This window comes from Ictidomys tridecemlineatus, chromosome 8 (assembly GCF_052094955.1).
Source record: "Ictidomys tridecemlineatus isolate mIctTri1 chromosome 8, mIctTri1.hap1, whole genome shotgun sequence".
Classification (NCBI taxonomy): Eukaryota; Metazoa; Chordata; class Mammalia; order Rodentia; family Sciuridae; genus Ictidomys; species Ictidomys tridecemlineatus.
In genome coordinates, this window is record NC_135484.1 from 108,579,174 (window position 1) to 108,602,065 (window position 22,892).

General features: G+C 43.2%; 1 protein-coding gene across 1 annotated transcript; it reads left to right on the plus strand.

Moving 5' to 3' along the window:
- Positions 1–20,245: 20,245 nt before the first annotated feature.
- Positions 20,246–21,664, plus strand: Tbcc (tubulin folding cofactor C). The gene has a single exon (XM_005318680.5). The coding sequence runs from the start codon at positions 20,382–20,384 to the stop codon at positions 21,417–21,419; it is 1,038 nt and encodes a 345-aa protein (XP_005318737.1). The 5' UTR covers positions 20,246–20,381; the 3' UTR covers positions 21,420–21,664.
- The last annotated feature ends 1,228 nt before the right edge of the window (positions 21,665–22,892 follow it).

Consider the following 22,892-nt stretch of genomic DNA (forward strand, 5'->3'; position numbering starts at 1 on the left):
AAGTCCTCTCCCTTGCCTGGCCATCCATCAATCTTCTCTTTAAACAACTGCAAAATTCATTTTTGTAAATCCCAAAGTTAGCTGAGTCATACCTCCATCAGCACCTCACTGCCTGGGGAAGCTTATTAAAAATATAGATTCCTTGGCTTGGGGTGTAGCTCAGTGGTAAAACTCATGCTTAGCATAGATGAGGTCTTGGCTTTCATCCCCAGCACTACAAAATAAAATAAAACACAGATTCCCAAGCCTAAAACCCATAACCAGAAAATGAGACTTTCTGGGAAAAGTAAGGCTCAACCATATATACTTTCTTGTTTTAAAACTTAATTTTATTGTTTTGGTACTGGGGATTGAACCCAATGTCTCATGAATGCTAAGTAGATCCTCTACCACTGAGCTACACCCTCAGCCCTGAAGAGTACTTTCAACTGGTTCATTAACTGGCCCTTCCTGCTGCCCCAGATGTATCTCTGGCCACACCTCTCCTAGTATCCTGTGTCTTGAACAAACATGTCCCATTTTGGGCTTCCCTTTCCCTATGCCTGATATACCCTTCTTCCTCAGGGCAAATCTTCCACTCTCCAAGTCCCAGGTCCAACGCTGCTCCTGTGGGAAGCCTTCTTCCACTCCCACATCAGTGGTTTTCCAACATCCTTGCCTGAGATTCTCCCCCCCCACAAAAAAATATATTTCATGTTGCAATGCAATAGATATATAACTGAAACAAAGGCCTTCAAAAACAATGTCCAAATTTACTCTGGAGGACACAATTGGATAGTTTCATTCCATGCTATCTCAGTTTTACAAATGTTTTAGACATCTTGTAAAAGGATTTCATGATCTGCTGATGGAGGTGACTCCCACTTGAAACACTGCTTAAAATGAATGAATGACTCCCTTCTCTTCACATCTGATACAGACACACCTCCATTATCCCATTTATCACACTCTACAGTAATGATGCCTTTATGGTCTGTTTTCACCTCCACCTCCCTCCTGGAAATCTACACATGCCACAATTAAGTCAGCACATCTTTGGCAGTTGCACAGCTGTTGACAAAAGCAGAAATGAGAATATTGAGGAAGGAATATTTTAATTGCTTTTGCTCAGGTCCAATCTCCTCCCCCCCCCCCTTGTATCTGCTTGCAGTTCACAGCATAATCTATTGGCAACTCCCCAGAGGCTAGGCCTGGGAATTACTTAGTTTCAACCCTGAAGTTAACAGCAATTAAAAAAAAAAAAAAAAAAAGAAGAAGAAGAAGAAAAGTCATTATATTTCAGCACAATATCACTAAGGTGTAAATTATTTTCCTTTTCAAAAATAAAAACCACACACACACACACACACACACACACACACAAAACCAACCAGGAAATATCTCGTGGGGTTGCTAGTTTGCCAAGATAGTGCAAATGTGGGCAAACAAATCTCTCACTTAGATACTTAGAAGCAAATATTAAAAAACCTCAAAACCCTCCTGCTTCCGTACCACTTCAGAGAGGAAAGCCCCTGCTGGTGGGTGCAGACAGAGGCCTCTCTATCCCTCTTGCCTAAAACTCCACTTCTCACTAGGCTGTCGCCATCACCACACACAGATGCAAAAAGTAGGAAAAGCAAAAGGAAACCAGAGCAGAGAGCAGCCTAAAGAACCGCGGCAATGAACCCGGGCGGCAAGTTCCGGAGAGAAGGGTACCTGTGATGGATGGATGCGCTAGAGCACGGCCCGAGGCGGGGCGGGGGGGGGGGGGGGATCCTTTTTCTGCAGCACGTGGCTCCAACAGGAAACCTGCCTGTAACACCCCCTAACTCTGCACACCGCTCATTTGCAGCATCATCATTTGTGTGATGCTCATTTGCTCAACGTCCTTGTAAACGTTCTTAAATGAGTGAATGATTCAATGGAAAGACATTGCACAGCTGGCTTGGAGCAGGGACTGGACTGTCACTAAGAGTTAGTGAAATGCTCTAGGAGTTCGAGGAGAGAAGGAAGCTGGGTTTTTAGGGATGAGTAAGAGTTCTCTAAGAAATATGAGAGACAGCTTCAGGAAGAGGAGCCTAAGAGTGCAGGCTGGATGTCCTAAACGGCAGAGTAACTAAGGCCAAGGAGAAGGTGAAAGGTTTCCTAGATTGTGGCAGGAAATGGATGATCCTGGGGCTGCAGCTTGCCACCAGGCAGATAACAATGCTACAGGGTGTGAAGTTCAAGAGACTAACCAACTTTTATTTAAAAAGAAAGAAAGAAAAGAAATAACCTAGATTAGAAAATATCAGAATACACCACAGATAGAGATGGTTGTAACCTTTCAGTTGTGAATGCGTCTATTTGTGCATGTGCTGACTTGTGGGATAGAAAATTCATCTCTTGGGCCGATGGGTGTAGCTGTATAGCTCAGTGGTACAGTGGTTGTATGCTAGGCAATGCTCTACCACTAAGCTGCAAAAACATACTTCTTATGTGGTGGTGATTAAAAAATTTTCAAACAGGGCTGAGGCTGTAGCTCAGTGGTAAAGTGCTTGCCTTCCATGTGTGAGGCACTGGGTTCAAGCCCCAGCACCATATAAAAATAAATAAAGATACTATGTGTTCATCTACAACTAAATATTTTAAAAAATTTTTTTTCAAACGAAATAAGTCAAGGCAAAAAGGATCTAAAAAGATAGTCCTACCCACATATCTAAACTTCATGAGGACACACATGGCCATGATGTGAACAATGGGTGATTGGACAGAGGTGAGGGCTGAGGACACAGGGTACTGTGCTTATATAAGGCTTCCCTACACCAGCCAGGCAGGAGCTCCTCAAGGGCACAAACTGTGCTGTACAACTTGCGCTTGACACCTGGAACTTGCAGTAGATACTAAATAAATGTTTGTTGACTGAATGTGGGTACAGATGACCCCACTGAGCTTCACCTCCTGGTTTCCTCACCATTGTGCATCCCTTTTCCCACAATGCACCAAAGTTGGTCTATGCAACCAACAGAACAGGACACAAGTGGTTGTATTTTCTTTCAGATTAGATAACAAAAGGCTTCAGTTTCCATCCTGGGTGCTCTCTGGTTCACCTGCTTTGGGGAAGCTAGTTGCCATGTAGTGAAGATACTCAGTCTGTGGAGAGACCCACAAGGGGAGGACCTGAGGTCTCTAGCCAATAGCCAGTGAGAAAACTGCTTCCTGCTGACCACCAGACCATGACATGGGTGAGCTTAGATGGTGACCATCTCCCAGTCTCACATGGCCACAGACCCAGGGAACAACTCCATGGTAATCTCACAAGAGACCCTGAGACAGAAACACTCAACTAAGCTGTTCCTGGATTATTGACCCACAAAACTGTGAGATGATAAATGCTTGTTGTTTTCAGCTGCTACATGTTGGAGCACTTTGTTATATAGCAACAGTTAGCCAATACACTGAGTCAACATGAATTCTAGAAGAGTTTAAAGTACACTGGAGGTACCCACCATTTACTACTATTTTGTTTTTTTCTCAAAGAATCTGATACATTTTCAGTCTATCCAGATTAGGACATGGCATCTGCCCCAACCTGGACCGATCAGATCCACTCTTCTGGGCATTAGTACTTGGGACACAGAAACTGGGGCAGCTGTGGGGAGCAGACTGTAAGACTGGGAAGACTAGGGCTCAAAGCCACTCTTTCGGAGGAGCTATACTGGGGCCCTGACAAGTGCATGGGCTCAGAAGAGCTATCCTGGGAGGGAGAGGAAAGCAGATCCTTTGGATGTAGAGAAAGGAGGGAGGGAGGAAAAAGCAACTGATGATATTCTAAGCCCCATGTCAGGCATAGTGGCTCATGTAGCCTGAAATGCCAGTAATTCCCTGCAATTTCAGGGCCAGCCTCAGCAACTTAGTGAGATCCTGCCTCAAAATAAAAAATAAATAAATAAAAGAGCCAGGGGGTATAGCTCAGTGGTAAAGCACCTCTGGGCTCAATCCTTAGTACCAAATAAATAAATAAATAGAAAGGAGGAGGAGGGGGGAGGGGAGGGGGAGGAGGGGGGAGAGGGGGAGTAGGGTGATGATGATATTCTAGGCTCCCTGAGACTTGACTGCCTCTCTAACTTTAGGGTTGTGAAATTCCCTTTCCCTGTAATTGTCCCTCATTTCACCTGCTCATCTGGGTGAGTTTCCTTTCTTGCAACCCAAACATGCCAGCCAGCTTCTCTCCAGTGCTGGCCAAGGAAGCAGGTCCTCCTGTAGGCCAAGTATCTCTCTGGAGGAGACTAACAGCTCACCAGAGACCATGCTTTATTATTAGTGCTATGCAAAACTGCTATAGAGTGAGTAAAGGTCCTTTCAGATCATCCAGCTTCTTTCACCTTAATGCCATTTTCACTGACTAATCCTTTGATTATTAGTGCACTTCAATTTTAAAAGTTGTGTTCTGGCCAGATGACCTAATCATTTCAGTGGTTGGTTAAATTCATGCCTATTATAAATTCACAGATTGGCCTTAGAGTACAAATCATTCTAGAGTAACCTCCATTTCATTTCCACTGCCCTCAGCCAAGCCCTGTCACTTATCCAATGAACCATGACAACAGCCTCTTAATGGTACTGCCCCTACTCTAATCCATCCTCTTCACCTTGTCCTAAAACACAAATCTGATGGGTCCCCAGAGCCTCAAAATGATGGCAGGCTCCAGTTCCACCCTCCAGCACACCTCCTCCACACTCCACTACTGCCAGGTGATACTCCTCCAAGCTTCTCAAAGGCAACCAGTGCCTGCCCGGCTCTGTCCTGTTCTTCTCATTGCCTGCCATTTCTTTCCTCTGAGCACCTCTCCCCACTGCTCATTTTCTTCTCTCTCCTGTCCCTTGTACTTCCATAGAACTTTCTCCTTGATAATACACATCACTGTCACTGTGACTAATAATTAGTTGTCTTCATATCTGTCCCAGGAGATAAGGACCATATTTGGCTTATTTTTATATCCCCTTACCCCAGAGCCAACTTGAGCATCTTGTATCAGTATGTTAAACGAGTGTTTACAAAGAATGGACACTGACTTAGTTACAGGCAGTAGGGATAGCCCAGAGAAGTGCTCCTGGGACCCAGGGATATTCAGGTGAGACACCCACCTGAGCCTCTAGGTGTATGAGGTGCCAAGAGGGCACTGAATCAAGTTCATGGTGCTGTCTATGATGCAGCAACACATGACTCTCTCAGCATAACTTTTTTTTCCCCCAAATAAAAAAAAAGGAGGCATAATTTCTCACATTCTGAAAACCAACCTGGTTCTCTCTTTCTCCCTCTTTCTATAATTACAATAATGCTAGCTTTAGGGAAACAAATACTGAAGAATGGGATGGGGTAAGCTTCCCATAACTAGTTCTAGAAAATGGGCACGTGGCTCAATTCACAAGTGAGTAGTTCTCTGAAAACAGCCAACAGTTACATGGGCGGATAGCAGTAAAATTTGGACCCAATTCGTCCACTGGCAATTCTTGTCCTGGCAATTCTTCTCCCTTCCTACCCCACTAACTTGTGAAAAGGTCCTAGCTCTGGGCAAATCTCAGGCAGAGGACATATGGTGCAATGGCAGATACCTGTAATCCCGTCTACTTAGAGAATGGGGGCAGGAGGATTTTGAGTTCAAAGCCAGCTTCAGCAATTTACCAAGACCCTAAGTAACTTAGCGAAACTTTGTCTCTAAAAAAATATAAAAAGGTCTGGGGATGTGCTCAGTAGTAGAATGCTTGCCTAGCATGTGAGACCCTGAGGTCAATCACTAGACTCTCTCTCTCTCTCTCTCTCTCTCTCTCTCTCTCTCTCTCTCTCTCTCACACACACACACACACACACACACAGAATTCTAAAGAGTGTGACCAATCAGATATCAGAGAATTGTACAAAGTCATTCCTAAAGCAGTTGATCAAAAATGTTGCTGGGGATATAGCTCAGTTGATAGAGCACTTCCCTCACATGCACAAGGCCCTGGGTTCAATCCCCAGCAACACACACATACATACACACACACACACACACACACACACACACACAAAAGTGTTGCAATTAACAACAACAAAAAGTAACTCTTCCCAATATTTGTTTTCTCCTCTTTTTATACAAACACAATTTCTAGAGACTAAGCAGAGGCTACATAATAAATCAATACTGCCTCAAATCAATGCTCGCCTCCTCCACAGGTTCTAAAAAAGCAGCAAAGAATATGGCACAAAGCTCAACCACCTCTAGAGTTATCTGCAGGAGAGCTTCGGGCACCGCCAACCTGCAGGATTCAAGAAGACCAGCTGAGAGACTCCCTTCCTTGGTTTATCTTCCCATTACAAGTTTTACTTGCTCCACTTTTCATTTCAGTTATTCTTTAGACAGAACGAGAATTACTTTAAGGGATCTAAGCTTCTAACACAAAAAATAGAAAAGCAGGGACTGTGGCAGAGCACTTGCCTAGCACATGTGAGGTAATAGATTCAATCCTTAACCCCAAATAAACAAATAAAATAGAGGCAAGCTGTCCATCTACAACTCCAAAAAAATAAATAAATAAATAAAAATAATGGAAAAATAGTATGCCATGATTCAATGCAGATGAAGGGCCGGTGGCCCAGCTTGCTCACTAGCTAAATAACCATCTCCCTCTCCACAGGCCTCCTAGGATAAGCCTGAATTTGTGCCTCAGCAAATTTCAAATTTCTATACATCATGAACACTGGGATCCCCTCAGAGAGAACACACAATTGTTAGAGCCACAAGTGCTTAGACCATAGGTCTGTTGCATACTCACATTCCTGAACTTTATGTCCCATTGTCCCCCATTCCAAGTCAGCATCCTTCACTTTTTATAAGCAAACATTCATTATTCTCTCAAACCAAAAGAGGGAAGAATCTCTGCAACACAAACAGGCTACCACTTAACAAGATATTTTACAGGAATTGGCTTACCATCCGTATTTCCTTATTGCTATCAAGCCCAAGGACATAAAAGGTATCTCTTTATCCATTTGACAAACACTTTTGCACTCTATAATATGCAAGGCATATTGCATTACATTCACAACACTGCTTTTTCAACCATTAAAAAAAAAATCCAAGGTCTTACACATAATAAATGCAATAAGGATGTGGTCCCACTAAGCTACACAGCCAGCTCCAAACTTTTTAAATTATAACCTAAAAAAGACATACAGAATCAGGTGTGGTAGACCTAGCTACACTCAGAGACTGAGGCAGAACATCACTTGGGCCCAGGAATTTGAGGCCAGACTTAATGAGACTCCATTTCAAAAAAAGAAAAAAAAAGAAAAAATACATTTATACTTTATAATATAAATAACATACACACATCATATACACCCACATACTCACATGGCTTTTAAGATTTTTTGTTTTTGACATGGGATCTCAATATGTTGCTCATGCTATTCCCAAACTCCTGGGCTCAAATGATCCTCCTGTCTCAGCCTCTTAAGTAGCTGGGATTATAGATTATATATATTTGTATTGGGGATTGAATTCATGAGTGCTTTACCATTGAATTACATCACTATCCCTTTTTATTTTTTATTTTTGAGACAGGGTCTCACTATGTTGCTTAAGGCCTTACTAAGTTGCTGAGGCTGGCCTCAAACGTGCGTCCTCCTGCATCAGATTCCTGAGCTGCTGTGAAAACGGGTATATGCCACACCATACTCAGATGATTTTTTTTTTTTTTTGGTTGTAGATGGACACAATACTTTTATTTAGTTACTTTTTTAATGTGATGCTGAGGATCAAACCCACTGCCTCATGTGTTCTAGGCAATCAGTCTACTACTGAGGTATAACCCCAGCCCTGGATGATTTTTTTTTAATGCAAATTGCATCACTAAATGGATCTCATGATGTCACTGAGCTGGTATCTGCAAATTTAGAAACACCAGTTTATGGTATTTCAAAGAAAAGTGACAGCTCATGTCAAACAATGAAATCCTACCTAAAGAAAAGAAACTTAAAACTTCTAGGCAGAAGAGTTGAAGAGGAATAATTATATTTTTGCTTCTTATTTAACTTTCAAATGCCACAACACTTTAAAAATCATTTAATCTCTGTGAATGAGCATTTACACAAAAGCTTTTAAAGTATTTAAAAACCATGTGGGTCATTACTCCTTTTACATTAAGAAACTGAAACAGGGCTGGGGATGTGGCTCGAGCGGCCCGGGTTCGATCCTCAGCACCACATACAAACAAAGATGTTGTGTCCACTGATAACTAAAAAATAAAATATTTTAAAAAATTCTCTCTCCTTCTCTCACTCTCTCTTAAAAAAAAAAAAAAGAAACTGAAACAAAAAAGTAATCCTCCTCCTAATCTGTATTAGAAACTAATGTGTTTGGTAATTAAAATTTGGCTGTTTCTTTTAAATAATCTGTATTAAAAACTAATGTGTTTGGTAATTAAAATTTGGCTGTTTCTTTTAAATAATCTATCTCAAAATAAAAAATAAAAAGGACTGAGGACTAGGGTTGTGGCTCAGTGGTGGAGCACTTGCCTCCCAGGTATGGGGTACTGAGTTCAATCCTCAGCACCACATAAAAATAAACAAAATCAAGTATTACATCCAACTATAACTAAAAAATATTTAAAAAAAATTTTTTTTAAATAAAAAGAGCTGAGGGTGTGGCTCAGCAGTAATGCATCCCTGCATTCAAAACACACACATACACACACACACACACACACACACACACACACACACACAGTCACTGCATGTTCTCATTTTTTCCTTCTATTATATACTAATTAATTTTCTTCCTAGTATTAAGGAATTTCAGGGGTTACCAAGCTCTACATTTCAGGATTGTCTGGTTTTTCTTTTGCAGCACTCTTTACACATAAATTCTGCCAGAATTACAGAAAGCCTGGGGACCTGTCATAGGAGAATCAATCCTTCAAAGGTCATTTCTGAGAAGGTCATAGAGCCCAGACCAAATTCTGGCTCTACAACTGACCTTGAAGGATGGGAAGGGCAAAGGAATAAAGATCAAAGTTACTGAAGGCAGAGGAACCTGGTGATTACCAAGGGCTTAGGATAGTTCTAGCTCAACAGCTGGTACTTTTCCACATGGTACTTTATTCAACATCACAATAACCTGGGGGGAAAAACATGTTTCTTTGTACGCACTTAAAAGCTGGAGGAAACTAGCTCAGTGAGGTTAAGTATCATGCTCAATGCCATACAGCCAGCCTCAGCAACTTAGAAAGATCCTGCTTCCCAGTGTCACACAACTAATCAGAATTTAAGCTCAGGTCTGTCCATTTATTACCACCACCATACCTCACTGATCAGGAGAAATTTGAGAGAAAGAATAGGTGCAGAAACATTTTAAGAAATTTATATGTTTTTTAACATGAAAGGAATTTGAAACAAATTTATATAGCTGAATGTATTTCACTGTAACAGCATTAAAAGGTCTTTAACTAGGCTTCAACAAACACCTTCTCTGCTCTGACTATTCCTGTCCTTACCCTAGAAATGGGAATAAGCCCTTAACCCACTTCTTATCTCCCTCTGAGGAAAGATATTGGTTCTGGGCCAGCTCTTCATCCATTAACACATCTATTTAACAAGCACTGGTATACTCTCTGCATCCCAGGTGCTGTGTGAGCGATACAGAATAGACTAAAACAAATCCCAGTGATTTGGGGACTGAAGCAGGAGGATTGCAAGTTTGAAGCCAGCTTCAGCAACTTAGAAAGATCCTGTTTCAAAATTTAAAAAAATGGGCTAAGGATATAGCTCAGTGGTCAAATATTCTTGGGATCAATCTCTTTTACCAAAACAAACAACAGCCCAAATAAATAAAAATAAAATAAAAAATATCCCTGGATTAGAGCAACCCAATTGCATTAGTAATATCTGTAAACAGACACTGACTTTACCACTGATAATACCTGATCTAATACAGGGCAGAACCCAGAAAAGCTCACTAGAAAAGGAGATGTATATAATAAGTCTTATTATGTGGATATGAGGCATGGGATCACAGGCAGAAGAATAAGGGACCAGGTAGCACTTCAAAACAGATCCACCCGCTTCTCCTAGCAGGCACCACAGCCTGGGCCTTGTTCACCTCTTACACCCAATTAAGCACTGAGTCCTGTCTAGTCTCCTTCCAAATCTCAGACATCTCCCCTCCCTTCTCTCTCCTGGCTTCCATCACTGTAACCAGCTCCTGCCATTTCTCCCTGGCTCCTGCAACAGCCTCTACCTGGCATCGGTTTGCTTTTGCTCCCTGTGAACACACTGCACACAGCATCTGGGCTGATCCTGTGTTAAAGGGGGGAAAAGGCACACTAATGTGATGCTGTCATCATCCTGCTTAAATCCTTCAGGAGTTCCAGTGCCTTCAAGATTAAGCCAAATGTCCTATAGGATTTATTAGGCCCTTGGTGGGCGGGCCTCTGATCACCTCTCAAACCTTATCTATGATCTCCACTTTCAGCTTTGATACGCTTCAGTTCCTCTAGCATGGCAGCTTACAACTACCCCAACTACCCGGGGAGCTTTTAAAAATACTGATATGCTGGGGAAGTAGCTCAGTGGTAGAGCATTTGCCTGGCCTGTGCAGGGCACTGGGTTCCATTCCAGGCGCTGGAGGTGGGGGGGTGCCCCACAGCCAATCACTACCAGAGATTCAGATTTAAGTACTGGGGAGGTGGGGGGAACTAGCCTCAGGGTGTTATAAAGCCCCATGTGATGATGATGGGCAGCCAGGGTTGAGACACTGCTCTGATCTGACTCCCTCAGGTCTGGGTTTGTTGCACCTGCCCTGTCTCTGCCCCAAGAAGCACTGGAGCTCCCCCAGCTTCCTGGTGGTTTAATTAGGAATTTCTTTCTTTCTGTTTTGTGGTTGTTGGTGGGGTTCTCTCCTGTTCACTGCTGTATTCCCAACTCCCAGAGCAGTGTCTGGAACAAGGTGGGTGGCTCCATAAGCATTTGCAAAACAAACAAACAAACAAACAAACAAATTGCTCTGCTTTCTCCCTTTACCTGTACAGTCTATAGCATACCACACACAGTAATTGGGTAATTGCCTGTGCACTCACTTAGCCTACAAGCTCGGAGGGAGTCCTGTCACCATACCTGCATTATTTAGCAGAGTGTCTAACATGAAGTAGGTACCGATTTAAAAAGTGCAGCAGGAAAACAGGGATGTGGGCAGACATGGCGCACAGAGGACAGTGTGGCTGGAGTAAAGGCAAGGGTGGGAGATGAGACCAGAAAGAAAGGAAAAGAGAGACAGAGAAGGAGAAGGGGTTGGCATCTGAGGGAAAGAATTAACAGTACTTGTAGCCAACAGTACTTGCAGACCAGTTAGACAGCGGGAGTCTCTGTGGTTGACTCTGATTCCCTGTTTGAAAGATTATGGATGTAGCATCAGGAGCACGATCAGATGTGGCACCATGATTAGATGGGCAGCGTTCAAAGCTTGGATTCAAGAGGCAGTCTGACTCAGAACCCAGACAGGACTTGGCTCCCCAGGACAAGATCAGCTTGCCAAAGGAGGAGCTGAGAGGAACAATACAGGTGGTGCCAGAATGGATTCTGCCTCATGGATATTTCAGAGATGAGTGGAGGAAGATTGTGAAGGAAACAAGAAGCAGTGATCAGGAACGACAAAAATCTGCAAAAGAACCAGGGAGCTGAACTCCTGCCTTGAGAAGAAAGGATAATTGAATGCTTACAGCTGTAGTCTTTGTAAAGAGCAATGAGTTCTGTAGTTGTTGTTGGCTGTTTTTTTGGTTTTGTTTTGTCTTTGCAGGGCTGCAAAATGAACCCAGGGCTTCTTGCATGCTAGGCAAGCTCAAGAGCAATAGGTTTACAAGGTGGGAGGGAGTGAAGATAGGACAACTTCAGTTTTAGATAAAGTGGCAGGGGATGATAAGGAGGAAGAATAATTTAAAAACTGGATATAAGCCAGGCATGGAGGTGCAGGCCTGTAATCCCAGCAACTCGAGAGGCTGAGGCAGGAGGATCATGAGTTCAAAGCCAACCTCAACAATAGCGAGGCCCTAAGCAACTCAGTGAGACCCTGTCTCTAAATAAAATACAAAATAGGGCTGGGGATGTGGCTCAGTAGTTGAGTGCCCCTGAGTTCAATCACTGGGACCTAAAAAAACAAACAAACAAAAAAAAAAACCTGGACATAATAAATGCTGATTACTGTGGGGTTTTGTTGTTCTTTTTTGCAGAGATTAAACTCTAGGCCTCACACATGCTAGGCAAGCTGTCTAACACTGAGCTACATGCCTGGCCCGTGATTACTATTTCAAAAGTCTGTTGTTGGGCCAGGTGAGGTAGCACATGGCTGTAATCCCAGAGGCTCAGGAGGCTGAGGCAGGAGGTTAGCAAATTCAAAGCCAGCCTTAGGGAGGCCGGAAGCAATTTAGTGAGACTCTGCCTCAAAATAAAACATAAAAAGGGGCTGGGCAGGGGCTGGGGTTGTGGCTCAGTGGTAGAGCGCTTGTTTGCCTTGCACACATGAGGCACTGGGTTCAATCTTCAGCACCACATAAAATAAATAAATAAGTAAAACAAAGATATTATGTCCATGTCCATGTTCAACTAAAAAAAACGGGGTGTGTGGCTGGGGATGTGGCTCAGTGGTTGAGTGCCCCTGAGTAATTCCCAGTACCTCCCCCCCACAAAAAAAAAAGGTCTGTTGTTGGCAGAAGGAAGAAAATATTTGCTTGGGTGGATGACAGGACAAAAGGAAAATTGTCTTATATTGAGGAAACTTGTTTACTGAGAGGACAAAAAGATGCCAAAGAAGGAATAGATTGAAGATCTTGAAGAAAGAGAAGATGGTTGGTGGCAAGAGGTCTAGGAAACTGAAGGAAGCAGACAGAAAACCCTGAAGAGAGCTTCACCTCCAGAGAGAAGGGAAAAAGACAAGAAGTGGACTGTCATAGGTAGGTTATGGGAGATGGGAGGCAAGCAGGTAAGGTCATCTGTTGACAGGCAGAGAGGGCCTCAGGGACAGTGGTGTAACTTTTGTAGGCAATGAATGGGAAATTGCAGGAGAAAAGCCCCCAGACTGATAGAGAAGCCACCTTAAAAGGACTTCCCACCTCCTGAGGGTTAGACTCCAGGCATGCACTTCTCTCCTCTGGCCTCCCAGTACCTCCTCTCCTTCCCCTGAGCTGGTCTCCAGCCTAAAGTGCTTCCCAGGAGGTGATCATTCACTTTCTTATTCATTCTTCAAGTATTCACTGAACATCAACCCCCTCCCCAGCCCCATTTCTCTGGGCAACATACTCTCTCTTCCCACAGGGCTTTTAAACCTGCATACCTTTGAGACTCCCCACCATAATCACCAGTTTGACCCCATAAGCCCATAGATCTGGAGGCCACTTTCCAATGCTCACTTGACTTCTCCCTGCTAACAGCTACTCATCTTTCCAGCCTTGGTTCAGCCACCTCCAAAACCCTTCACTCACCAACAGCTCATGGAAGACATTTGTACCTCTTTCCTTTATAAAATTTGTTGTCACTGTTAATAGTTTTACATGGTTGTGTGATTATGTGCCCAGACTCAACCTTCTTATGGAAAAGAGGGACAGTGTGTGTCTTATCACTTCAACAGCCTTAGGGCCTCCATGGCTCAGTGTTGGGCACAGTTAGTGCTTAATAAGCAGCTGTTAGATGAATCAACAGGTGCTGGCCTCTGTGCTAGACATCAAGTGTATAATGAATCAAAAAAATTCCAGAAAACATGTTTCTATCTTAGAGGATCCAAAAAACTCCACCAAAAAACTTTTAGAATTAATAAATGAATTCAGCAAAGTAGCAGGATATAAAATCAATACTCATAAATCAAATGCATTTCTATACATCAGTGATGAATCCTCTGAAAGAGAAATTAGGAAGACTACCTCATTCATAATAACCTCAAAAAATAAAATAAAATACTTGGGAATCAACTTAACAAAAGAGGTGAAAGACCTCTACAATGAAAACTATAGAACACTAAAGGAAAAAATTGAAGACCTTAGAAGATGGAAAGATCTCCCAGGCTCTTGGATAGGCAAAATAAATATTGTCAAAATGGCCATATTACTCAAAGTGCTATACAGATTCAATGCGACTACAATTAAAGTCCCAACCTCACAGAAAAAGCAATCATGAAATTCATTTGGAAAAATAAGAGACCCAGAATAGCCAAAGCAATCCTTAGCAAGATAAGTGAAGCAGGAGGCATCAAAATACCAGACCTTAAACTATTCTACAAAGCTATGGTAACAAAAATGGCATGGTATTGGCACTAAAATAGACATGTAGATCCATGGTACAGAATAGAAGATAGAGACAAATCTACATAAATACAGTTATCTCATATTAGACAAAAGCACCAAAAACACACATTAGAGAAAAGATAGCCTCTTCAACAAATGGTGCTGGGAAAACTGGAAATCCATATGCAGCAAATGAAACTAAGTATCTCTCACCATGCACAAAACTCAATTCAAAGTGGATCAAGGACCTAGGAATTAGACCAGAGACCCTTCACCTAAGAGAGGAAAAAGTAGGACCGAATCTTCATAACATTGGATTAGGTCCCAATTTCCTTAACAAGACTTCTAAAACGCAAGAAATAAAATCAAGAATTAATAAATGGGATGGATTCAAACTAAAAAGCTTCTTCTCAGCAAAGGAAACAATCAATGAGGTAAAGAGAGAGCCTACATTTTGGGAGCATATTTTTGCCACATGCACATCACAGCACTAATTTTCAGGACATATAAAGAACTCAAAAAATTTAAAACCAAAAAAACAATCCAATCAGTAAATGGGATAAGGAGCTGAACAGACACTTCTCAGAATCCATCAACAGATATATGAAAAAAATGTTCAACATCTCTAGCAATTAGAGAAATGCAAATCAAAACTACTCTAAGATTTCATCTCACGCCAGTCAGAATGGCAGTTATCAAGAATACAAACAGAGCTGGGGGTGTGGCTCAGAAAGAGAGCCTCGCCTAGCATGCCTCGTGAGGCACTGGGTTTGACCCTCAGCACCACATAAAATAAAGATATTGTGTCCACCTATAATTAAAAAATTAATATTAAAAGAATACAAACAACAATAAGTGTTAGCAAGGGTGAAAAGGTACATATAATGGTGCAACAATCTGGAAAACAGTATGGAAATTCCTTAGAAAACTTGGAATAGAACCACTATTTGGAGCTGGGGATGTGGCTCAAGTGGTAGCGCACTGCCTGGCAGGCGTGCGGCCCAGGTTCGATCCTCAGCACCGCATACAAACAAAGATGTTGTGTCCACCGATAAATAAAAAATAAATATTAAAAAAATTCTCTCTCTCCCTCTCCCTCTCTCACTCTATCTTTAAAAAAAAAAAAAAAAAAAAAAAAAGAACCACCATTTGACCCAGCTATCCCACTCTTCAGTCTATACCCAAAGGACATATTATATTATCAGTATATTATAGTGATGCAGCCACATCATTGATTATAGCAGTTCAATTCACAATAGCTGAACTGTGGACTGAACCTAGATGTCCTTCAATAAATGAATGGATAAAGAAACTGAACTATCATGGCGTGGTGGCACACGCCTATAATCCCAGCAGCTAGGGAGGCTGAGACAGGAGGATCTTGAGTTCCAGCCAGCTTCAGCAACTCAGCAAGGTCCTAAGCAACACAGTGAGACCCTGTCTCTAAATAAAATATAAAAAAGGGCTGGAGATATGGCTCAGTGGCTGAGTGCCCCTGAACTCAATTCCTGTTACCACCCCCCGACAAAAAAAAAAAAAAAGAAAGAAAAAGAAACGAAACTGTGGTATATATACACAATGGAATACTACTCAGAATTAAGAGAATAAAATTATGGCATTTGCAGGTAAATGGATGGAATTGGAGAACATCATGCTATGCGAAGTAAGCCAATCCCAAAAAAACAAAGGCGGAATGTTCTCTCTGATAAGTGGATGCTAATCTATAAGCGTGTGTGGGGGGAACAGAGAAACTTTGATTAGGCAAATGGGAAGGCAGGGAGGGAAAGGGATATAGGAGCAGGAGAGAATGGCATGAGATGGGCATCATTACCCTAGGTACATGTATGACTGCATATATGGTGTGATGCTACATCATGTACAACCAGAGAAAAATTGTGCTGCAATTGTGTACAATAAATCAATTAGTTATAATATGACCTTCTGCTGTCATATTATAACTAATTAAAATAAATAAATTAATTAATTTTTAAACAGGTTCCAGAAGGTAAAGTATGTTGAGAGGGCAGAAGAGAACCAGGGGCAAAAGCAGGAGAAAATACCTGTCCTTCTTCCAAGATGAATTTGGACATACCTTCACATCTGTCCTCTATGTGCCAGAAAATTCAGCAATTAAAGTAGGAAGATTTTTCTAATATTTGATATTTGAATTGAGCTTTTAAAAAAATATTTATTTATATGTGGTGCTAAGAATTGAACCCAGTGCCTCTCACATGCTAGGCAAGCATTCTACCCCTGAGCTACAACCCCACCCCCTTGAATTGAGCTCTTTAATGAATGCTTTACATCCCATAAATATTCAGTGCTTGCTGAAAGATGAATAGTTGAGAACATTTTCCAGCATCAAACTACCAAAAAACAGGACGCATGTCTATCTTTTTTTGCCTAGATGTGACTAGCATCTTCCGCCTGCATATGGCCTCCACAGGACACGGAGGTGCCTTATTCCTATGCTGTCCAGTCATACCTAACAATTGTTTTACTTCGTCTAAATGCTTTCTCATTTCTTGCTAATTTATTTCTTTAGGCATATAACTACAAACATAAGATTTTAAAAAATCAAATGCATACAACAGGTATTTCAAATCTAACAAATACCACATGAGAATGTAACCATCAACTTCTAGACTCTGAGAAACTACTGAACAAAAGATCATATTTGTTGAACAAACCAATTGAGAGAGGGAAGGAACCCACACAATAGAAGAGATTTAAGGAACATAATAACTAGACAAACTCTATGGCAACTGTTTGGATCCTTAATCAAACAAAATAACTTCGAATAAAGGAAATTACATGATAACAGATGTGAAAATAGACTGGAAATCTGATATTAAGGACTTTTTTAAATGCTTTTTTGAGATGTGGTGATGACAATGTGATTGTTTCAAAAAGGCAGTCCTGATCTTCTAGAGATACAGACTGAAATATTTATAGATTACAAAATATGAAATAATCTCTAGGATCTGCTGTAAAATAATCAAGGTATGGCTGGGTGTGGTGGCACATGCCTGTAATCTCCAGCAGCTAAGGAGGCTGAGACAGGAAGATCACAAGTTCAAAGCCAGCCTCAGCAAAAGTGAGGTGCTAAGTAATTCGATGAGACCCTGTCTCTAAATAAAATACAAAATAGGGCTGGGGATATGGCTCAGTGGTTGAGTACCCCCAAATTCAATCCCTGGCCCACCCCCCCAAAAAAATAATAATCAAGGTAGGGTGGGTTGGAGAAGTGACCAAAGTTTTAGAGAAAGACTGTCAGCTGATCATTGTTGAGGTGGGTGATGGTATAGGAGTTCTTGCAGTACCCTCTCTATTTTATGTATGTTGGAATTTTTCAAAAGTTAAAAAGTGAATCTAACAAATAGAACCATAAATATCTCAATTATTACCAAATAAATGTTAAAATTCCACAGAATCTTAGTATTCTTTCATTTTCAAGATATCTACAAGAGAGCAGCACTTTGACTCACAAGCCCTTTCATTGAAAAGTAGGATACTGAACGCATACAGCTGCTTGACTTTTGCCACGCTTCTGCTGTAATGCATTTCTCTCTTTACTTCCATCAGAGTAGGCACTTACCTTACCTTTGATGAGCATCCACTTCAGGATGCATGCTGGATCCACTGCCCTCAAGTCAGAATGAGAACACAAATACAATCTGGCAACACCAGCAGTTTTGCAGCCTTCCTACTGCTTTTGAACACAGAAATATAGCTGTATATCCATGTCTTGACCTCCTACTCCAGCCTGCAGCTGTGCTGGGGGATGTGAAAAACTGTCAAGCCAATACTCAGGACAACCTATGGAGCGACACTAAGGCTTCACAATAGTCTTTCAAACTGTTCCCAACACAGAGAGTCAACCAAGGGACCCGTCAATGTTTGTCCTTTTCTGCTTCTTTCTCTTAAAAGTTAAAACTAGCCAACTTAAAATATTCAGAAACTTCTAAAGCCTACTGAACTCCATGCAAAAACCTGTTGATGGACAGAAATGAAGTTCCTGAAAGGGTTTATGACATTCGATTTATTCTAGATATAGCAGACACTTACAACTACCAAGAGATTCACTAACACACAGAAACTTCACTCCATTTGCAAACTCCAAGTCCAATGAACCTCCTTTGGCTACAAACTTTCTTAATTTGAGTGGGACAAGTTCAATTACTGAAAAACTTAAAGGAAGCGAGTCGGACTTTTGTTATTTTTGTTTTTCCTAGCAAAACAAGTCTTTTCTAAACCTTGTTTAGTTAAATCTTCTTTTCATAAAAGAAAGCAGCTATTGCATTCCTCCGTATGATCTGGACAACAGTATCTGTTATATTTCATTCACCAACCTCGGACTCATACTTCTGTGAAGTAAAAATGTTTTTTTTTCGAAAAAAGCAAAAGCAAAAGCTTAATATATACTGCCTGTAAAACAAAACTAATGAAAACAACATATATTGCAAACCTACGCACCGTTGTTTTTCGGCACCACGGATTCCATTGGGTGCATGCACAACACACAACTACACCCCTCCGTGTCCCCAGCGCCCCCGCGCGGGACTTTGCCACATGGTGTGACCTGTGCTGACGCAGCGGAGGAATACTCTCTTCAACCCAGGAATTTATGTGTTTTGTTCTTGAATTTTTTTTTTTAAGTGGTTAGGAAAGGAGGCGAGTGGGACGTGAAAATTGGAAATCGGTCTTAATTCCAATTTAATTCAATAGCTCTCTTTCCTCCCATCTTTCTCTGCATCAAAAAGCAGGCATATCGGGGAAATTTCAAGTGACAGTTTCTGGGGCCTTTTAATACCCAATTAAAAACGGTGGAGGCTGGGAACGGGAGAAGACAGGGTAAAGCCGAGGATTGGAAGGGCGGGCGGGTCAAGAAGGCCCCGGAGCTCGGCGGGGCTGAACTCTGCACGCGAGGCTGCGGCGCCCGGCAGCCGGCTGCGTCGGGGGTTCTTGCCGGCCGGCTGCCGGGGTTTTTGCCAGTGAATGCGCGGTCTTGGCTGCCCACTCACACCTCGGGTTGGTCCCGACTTTAGGTTAGGCTCGCTCACTTCCGGTGACAAATCCCTCCCAGCATCTCTAGAAATAATGTACCGTTTTCCCCATCGCTTTCCTAAAGACGAACGGCCCTACAGAGAGGCGCGGAGTCCGGGGCTGGGGTCTCAGCCCAGCGCGGCCAGTGGCGCTCAGCTGCGAAGGGAGTGGCCGGGACCGAGCGGCGGGGGGGACGGGGGGAGGAAGGGGATGGGGATGTAGAATTTCACCCTCCCCTGCCCCCACTCCCCCGACTGCAGCAATTGGCCAAAAAAATAGTAATGTTTTTAGATTCCCCCAGGTCCCCCAAAAACGGTTGCAGCGAGGAACCCAGTCTCTCCCATCGCCGTGCCCCTAGCCTTCTCCCGCCCCAGTAACAGCCTGTGGGGACCCAGGAGCCCCCAGGCCGCGCCGAACTGCAGTAGATGGGGGAGGGCGGGAAGGATAAGGTTATGGGGCGGCAGGAATAGGTTGGGGGAAGGGGTAGCGGAAGGGAAGAGAAAAAAAACCAGAGGCATGCAAGCGGCTCCCTAGCCAGCTGTTCCAGCTGCTGCTTCCTCCGGCGCGGGCCGGGAGGTGCAATATCCCCCCCCCTCCATCTTTCTCACCACTACCTGTCCCCCCACCTACCACAAGCACACATTCCTCCCACCACCCAGTAACGGATCTCCGGCCTGTAAGGGGGTAGTAGGAAGAAGCTGGGGGGGAGGGGGAGGCCTGCGAGTTTCTAACCTTGTTCTTATAAACAAACCCACATGTGCAGCTACCGCTGCTGCAACTCACCCCACAATCCCGGATATAAGTCCTGCCCCTTTAAGAGGAAAAAAAGCTTCCCCCGCCTGTCTCCCACCCCACCCATCCACAAGGACCTTTGTCTCCCCACCCCCACTGTCAGCCGTCCCCGCCTCTCCTCCCTGCCCCTCCAACGCCGAGGAGCCAATAGGCAAAGAAAATAAGGCTGGGGAGCTGACGTAAGTGTCCCCGGCCAATCACAGGGCGCGTTGGTGGGAGGCCTCACGGAGGGCGCGCCCCAAGGATGGAAAGCAGGAGAGAGGGAGCTTAAAATCAAAATGGAGAGTGCTGGTTGTTCCGCAGCCGCTGTGGGAAACCGGGACATGGGGTCCCAGCGGGATCTGAGCCTGGTTCCTGAGCGGCTTCAGAGACGCGAGCAAGAGAGGCAACTGGAGGTGGAAAAGCGGAAGCAAAAGCGGCAGAACCAGGAGGTGGAAGAAGAGAAGAGCGACTTTTTCGCCGCCGCCTTCTCTCGGGAACGAGCGGCCGTGGAAGAGCTTCTGGAGGGCGAGGAATCAGTCGAGCGGCTAGAGGAGGCGACGTCTCGGCTCCAAGGGCTGCAGAAACTTCTCAACGACTCAGTTTTGTTCCTAGCCCCCTACGACTTGAGGCAGGGACAAGAGGCGCTGACGCATCTCCAGGCTGCCCTGGCCGAACGGCGCCAGGAGCTGCAGCCCAAGAAGCGGTTCGCTTTCAAGACCCGAAGGAAGGATGCTGCTTTGGCCTCCAAAGTAGACACGGCTCCCGTCGCTCCGGCAGCTGAAGGCATCATGTCCCCGTCGCTACCCTTGAAGGACGAGGAAGCACTTGGTTTCAGCTGGGCCTGTGGCTTCACCAACCTGGAGTTCCAAGTCCTGGAGAAGCGAGCCGACGAGGTGCACCAGCGCGACATCCTTTTGACGGAACTGAGCAACTGCACTATCAAACTGTATGGTAATCCTAACACCTTGCGGCTGACCAAGGCCCGCAGCTGCAAGGTGCTCTGTGGCCCGGTGTCCACCTCTGTGTTCTTGGAAGACTGCAGTGACTGCATACTGGCCGTAGCCTGCCAACAGCTCCGTTTACACAGTACCACAAACACCCGCATCTTCTTACAGGTGACCAGCAGGGCCATAGTGGAGGATTGCAGCGGCATCCAGTTCGCTCCTTATACCTGGAGTTACCCGGGGATCGAAAAGGACTTCCAGGGCTCTGGTTTAGATAGGAGCAAAAACAACTGGACCAACGTTGACGATTTCAATTGGCTGGCCCGGGATATGGCCTCCCCAAACTGGAGTATTCTTCCTGAAGAGGAGAGAAAGATCCAATGGGACTGAGCAGTCCTTCACTCCTACCGAATACTTTCCATGTGGGAATAACTCCAGCAAAGGGACCCCAAAGTCCGTTTATTATTGTTGTTACATTGCATATGTTTTCAGTATTTTAAGGCCTGAGATTGTGATAAGCTTCTGTTTGTGATTTCCATTAAATTCGTGATAGATCTAACAACATTTTTGCTATTTCGGTAATGTCTTTAAGCTTTTCTTTGATAATTTGAAGCAATAAACGGAAAAGAGTGTGATTGTGTTGATTTTGAATGATTTGTGGTACTTAAAACTGATCATTGCATAATAAAGTAGACCTTCAATAAATATTTTATAAGGGAAGTTGGTAGGTAGCGCTCTAGTGGCAGCCAATTCATATGGAAATATGATGTCGAACCTGTGCAAACCTAACAGGTTTTTTGCATTGAAGGTTTGACTTTATGTATTTCAGCAGGGCAATCAAAGGACTCCTTGACTGTCAGCTACATATCAGCTTGGATTTCTGGAATCCACTGTTGGGTCCAAAATTTTGGTGGACCGCCAAAAGCTAATGAATCTTCCCAATTGTAAAACCAAAATAATTACTATTTATTTATTTGTTTATTTTTGTGGGGCGGGAAGTTAACTGGAGATTGAATCCACTGAGCTCTGTACCCAATTCTTTTTAATCTTATTTTGAGACAGGTCTCACTAAGTTGCTGAGACTGGCCTTCAACTTGGAATCCTTCTGCCTCAGCTTCCTGGGTCACTGGATTACAGGCATGTGCGATCTTGCTTGGCTTGGCTACAAATCTTTTGTGTGTTTATAACATCGAGACACTAATTTAAGCCCCTTATTCATATTAGGTTATTAAGTCCTCAAAAATCTTTATTTCCCCCCCCATTACTATGGATTGAACTCAGGTGTGCTTTACCACTGACTTAATTCCTATCCCTTTTTTACTTTTCATTTTGAGAGTCTTAAATTGCTCAGGCTGGCCTCAAATTTGCCATCCTCTTTCCTGAGCCTCCCAATTAGCTAGGGTTACAGAGGTCCATCTCTTCAGCAATTTTTAAAAATTTCTTACCATATCAAATCAATCTTTCTTTTTTTAAATATATTTTTATTTTTTACTTAGAGATGGATACAATATCTTTATTTTGTTTATTTTTGTGGTGCTGAGAATCAAACCCAGTGTCTCACATGTGCCAGGCAAGTGCTTCCCCATTGAGCCACAACCTCAGCCCTCAGTCTTGTTTAAAAAAAAAAAATCATTTTAGTTGTGGATGGACTCAATACCTTTATTTATTTGAGAGGTTTTTTTTTTTTGATGGACCTTTATTTTATTCATTTGCTTATTCTATCACTAAGATACAACCCCAGCCCTCTTCAGAATTTGTAAGTGGAAACTTGTAAAAGAAAAAGGGTTGGGGCTGGGGATGTGGCTCAAGCGGTAGCACTCTCTCCTGGCATGCATGCGTCCAGGCTTTGATCCTCAGCACCAC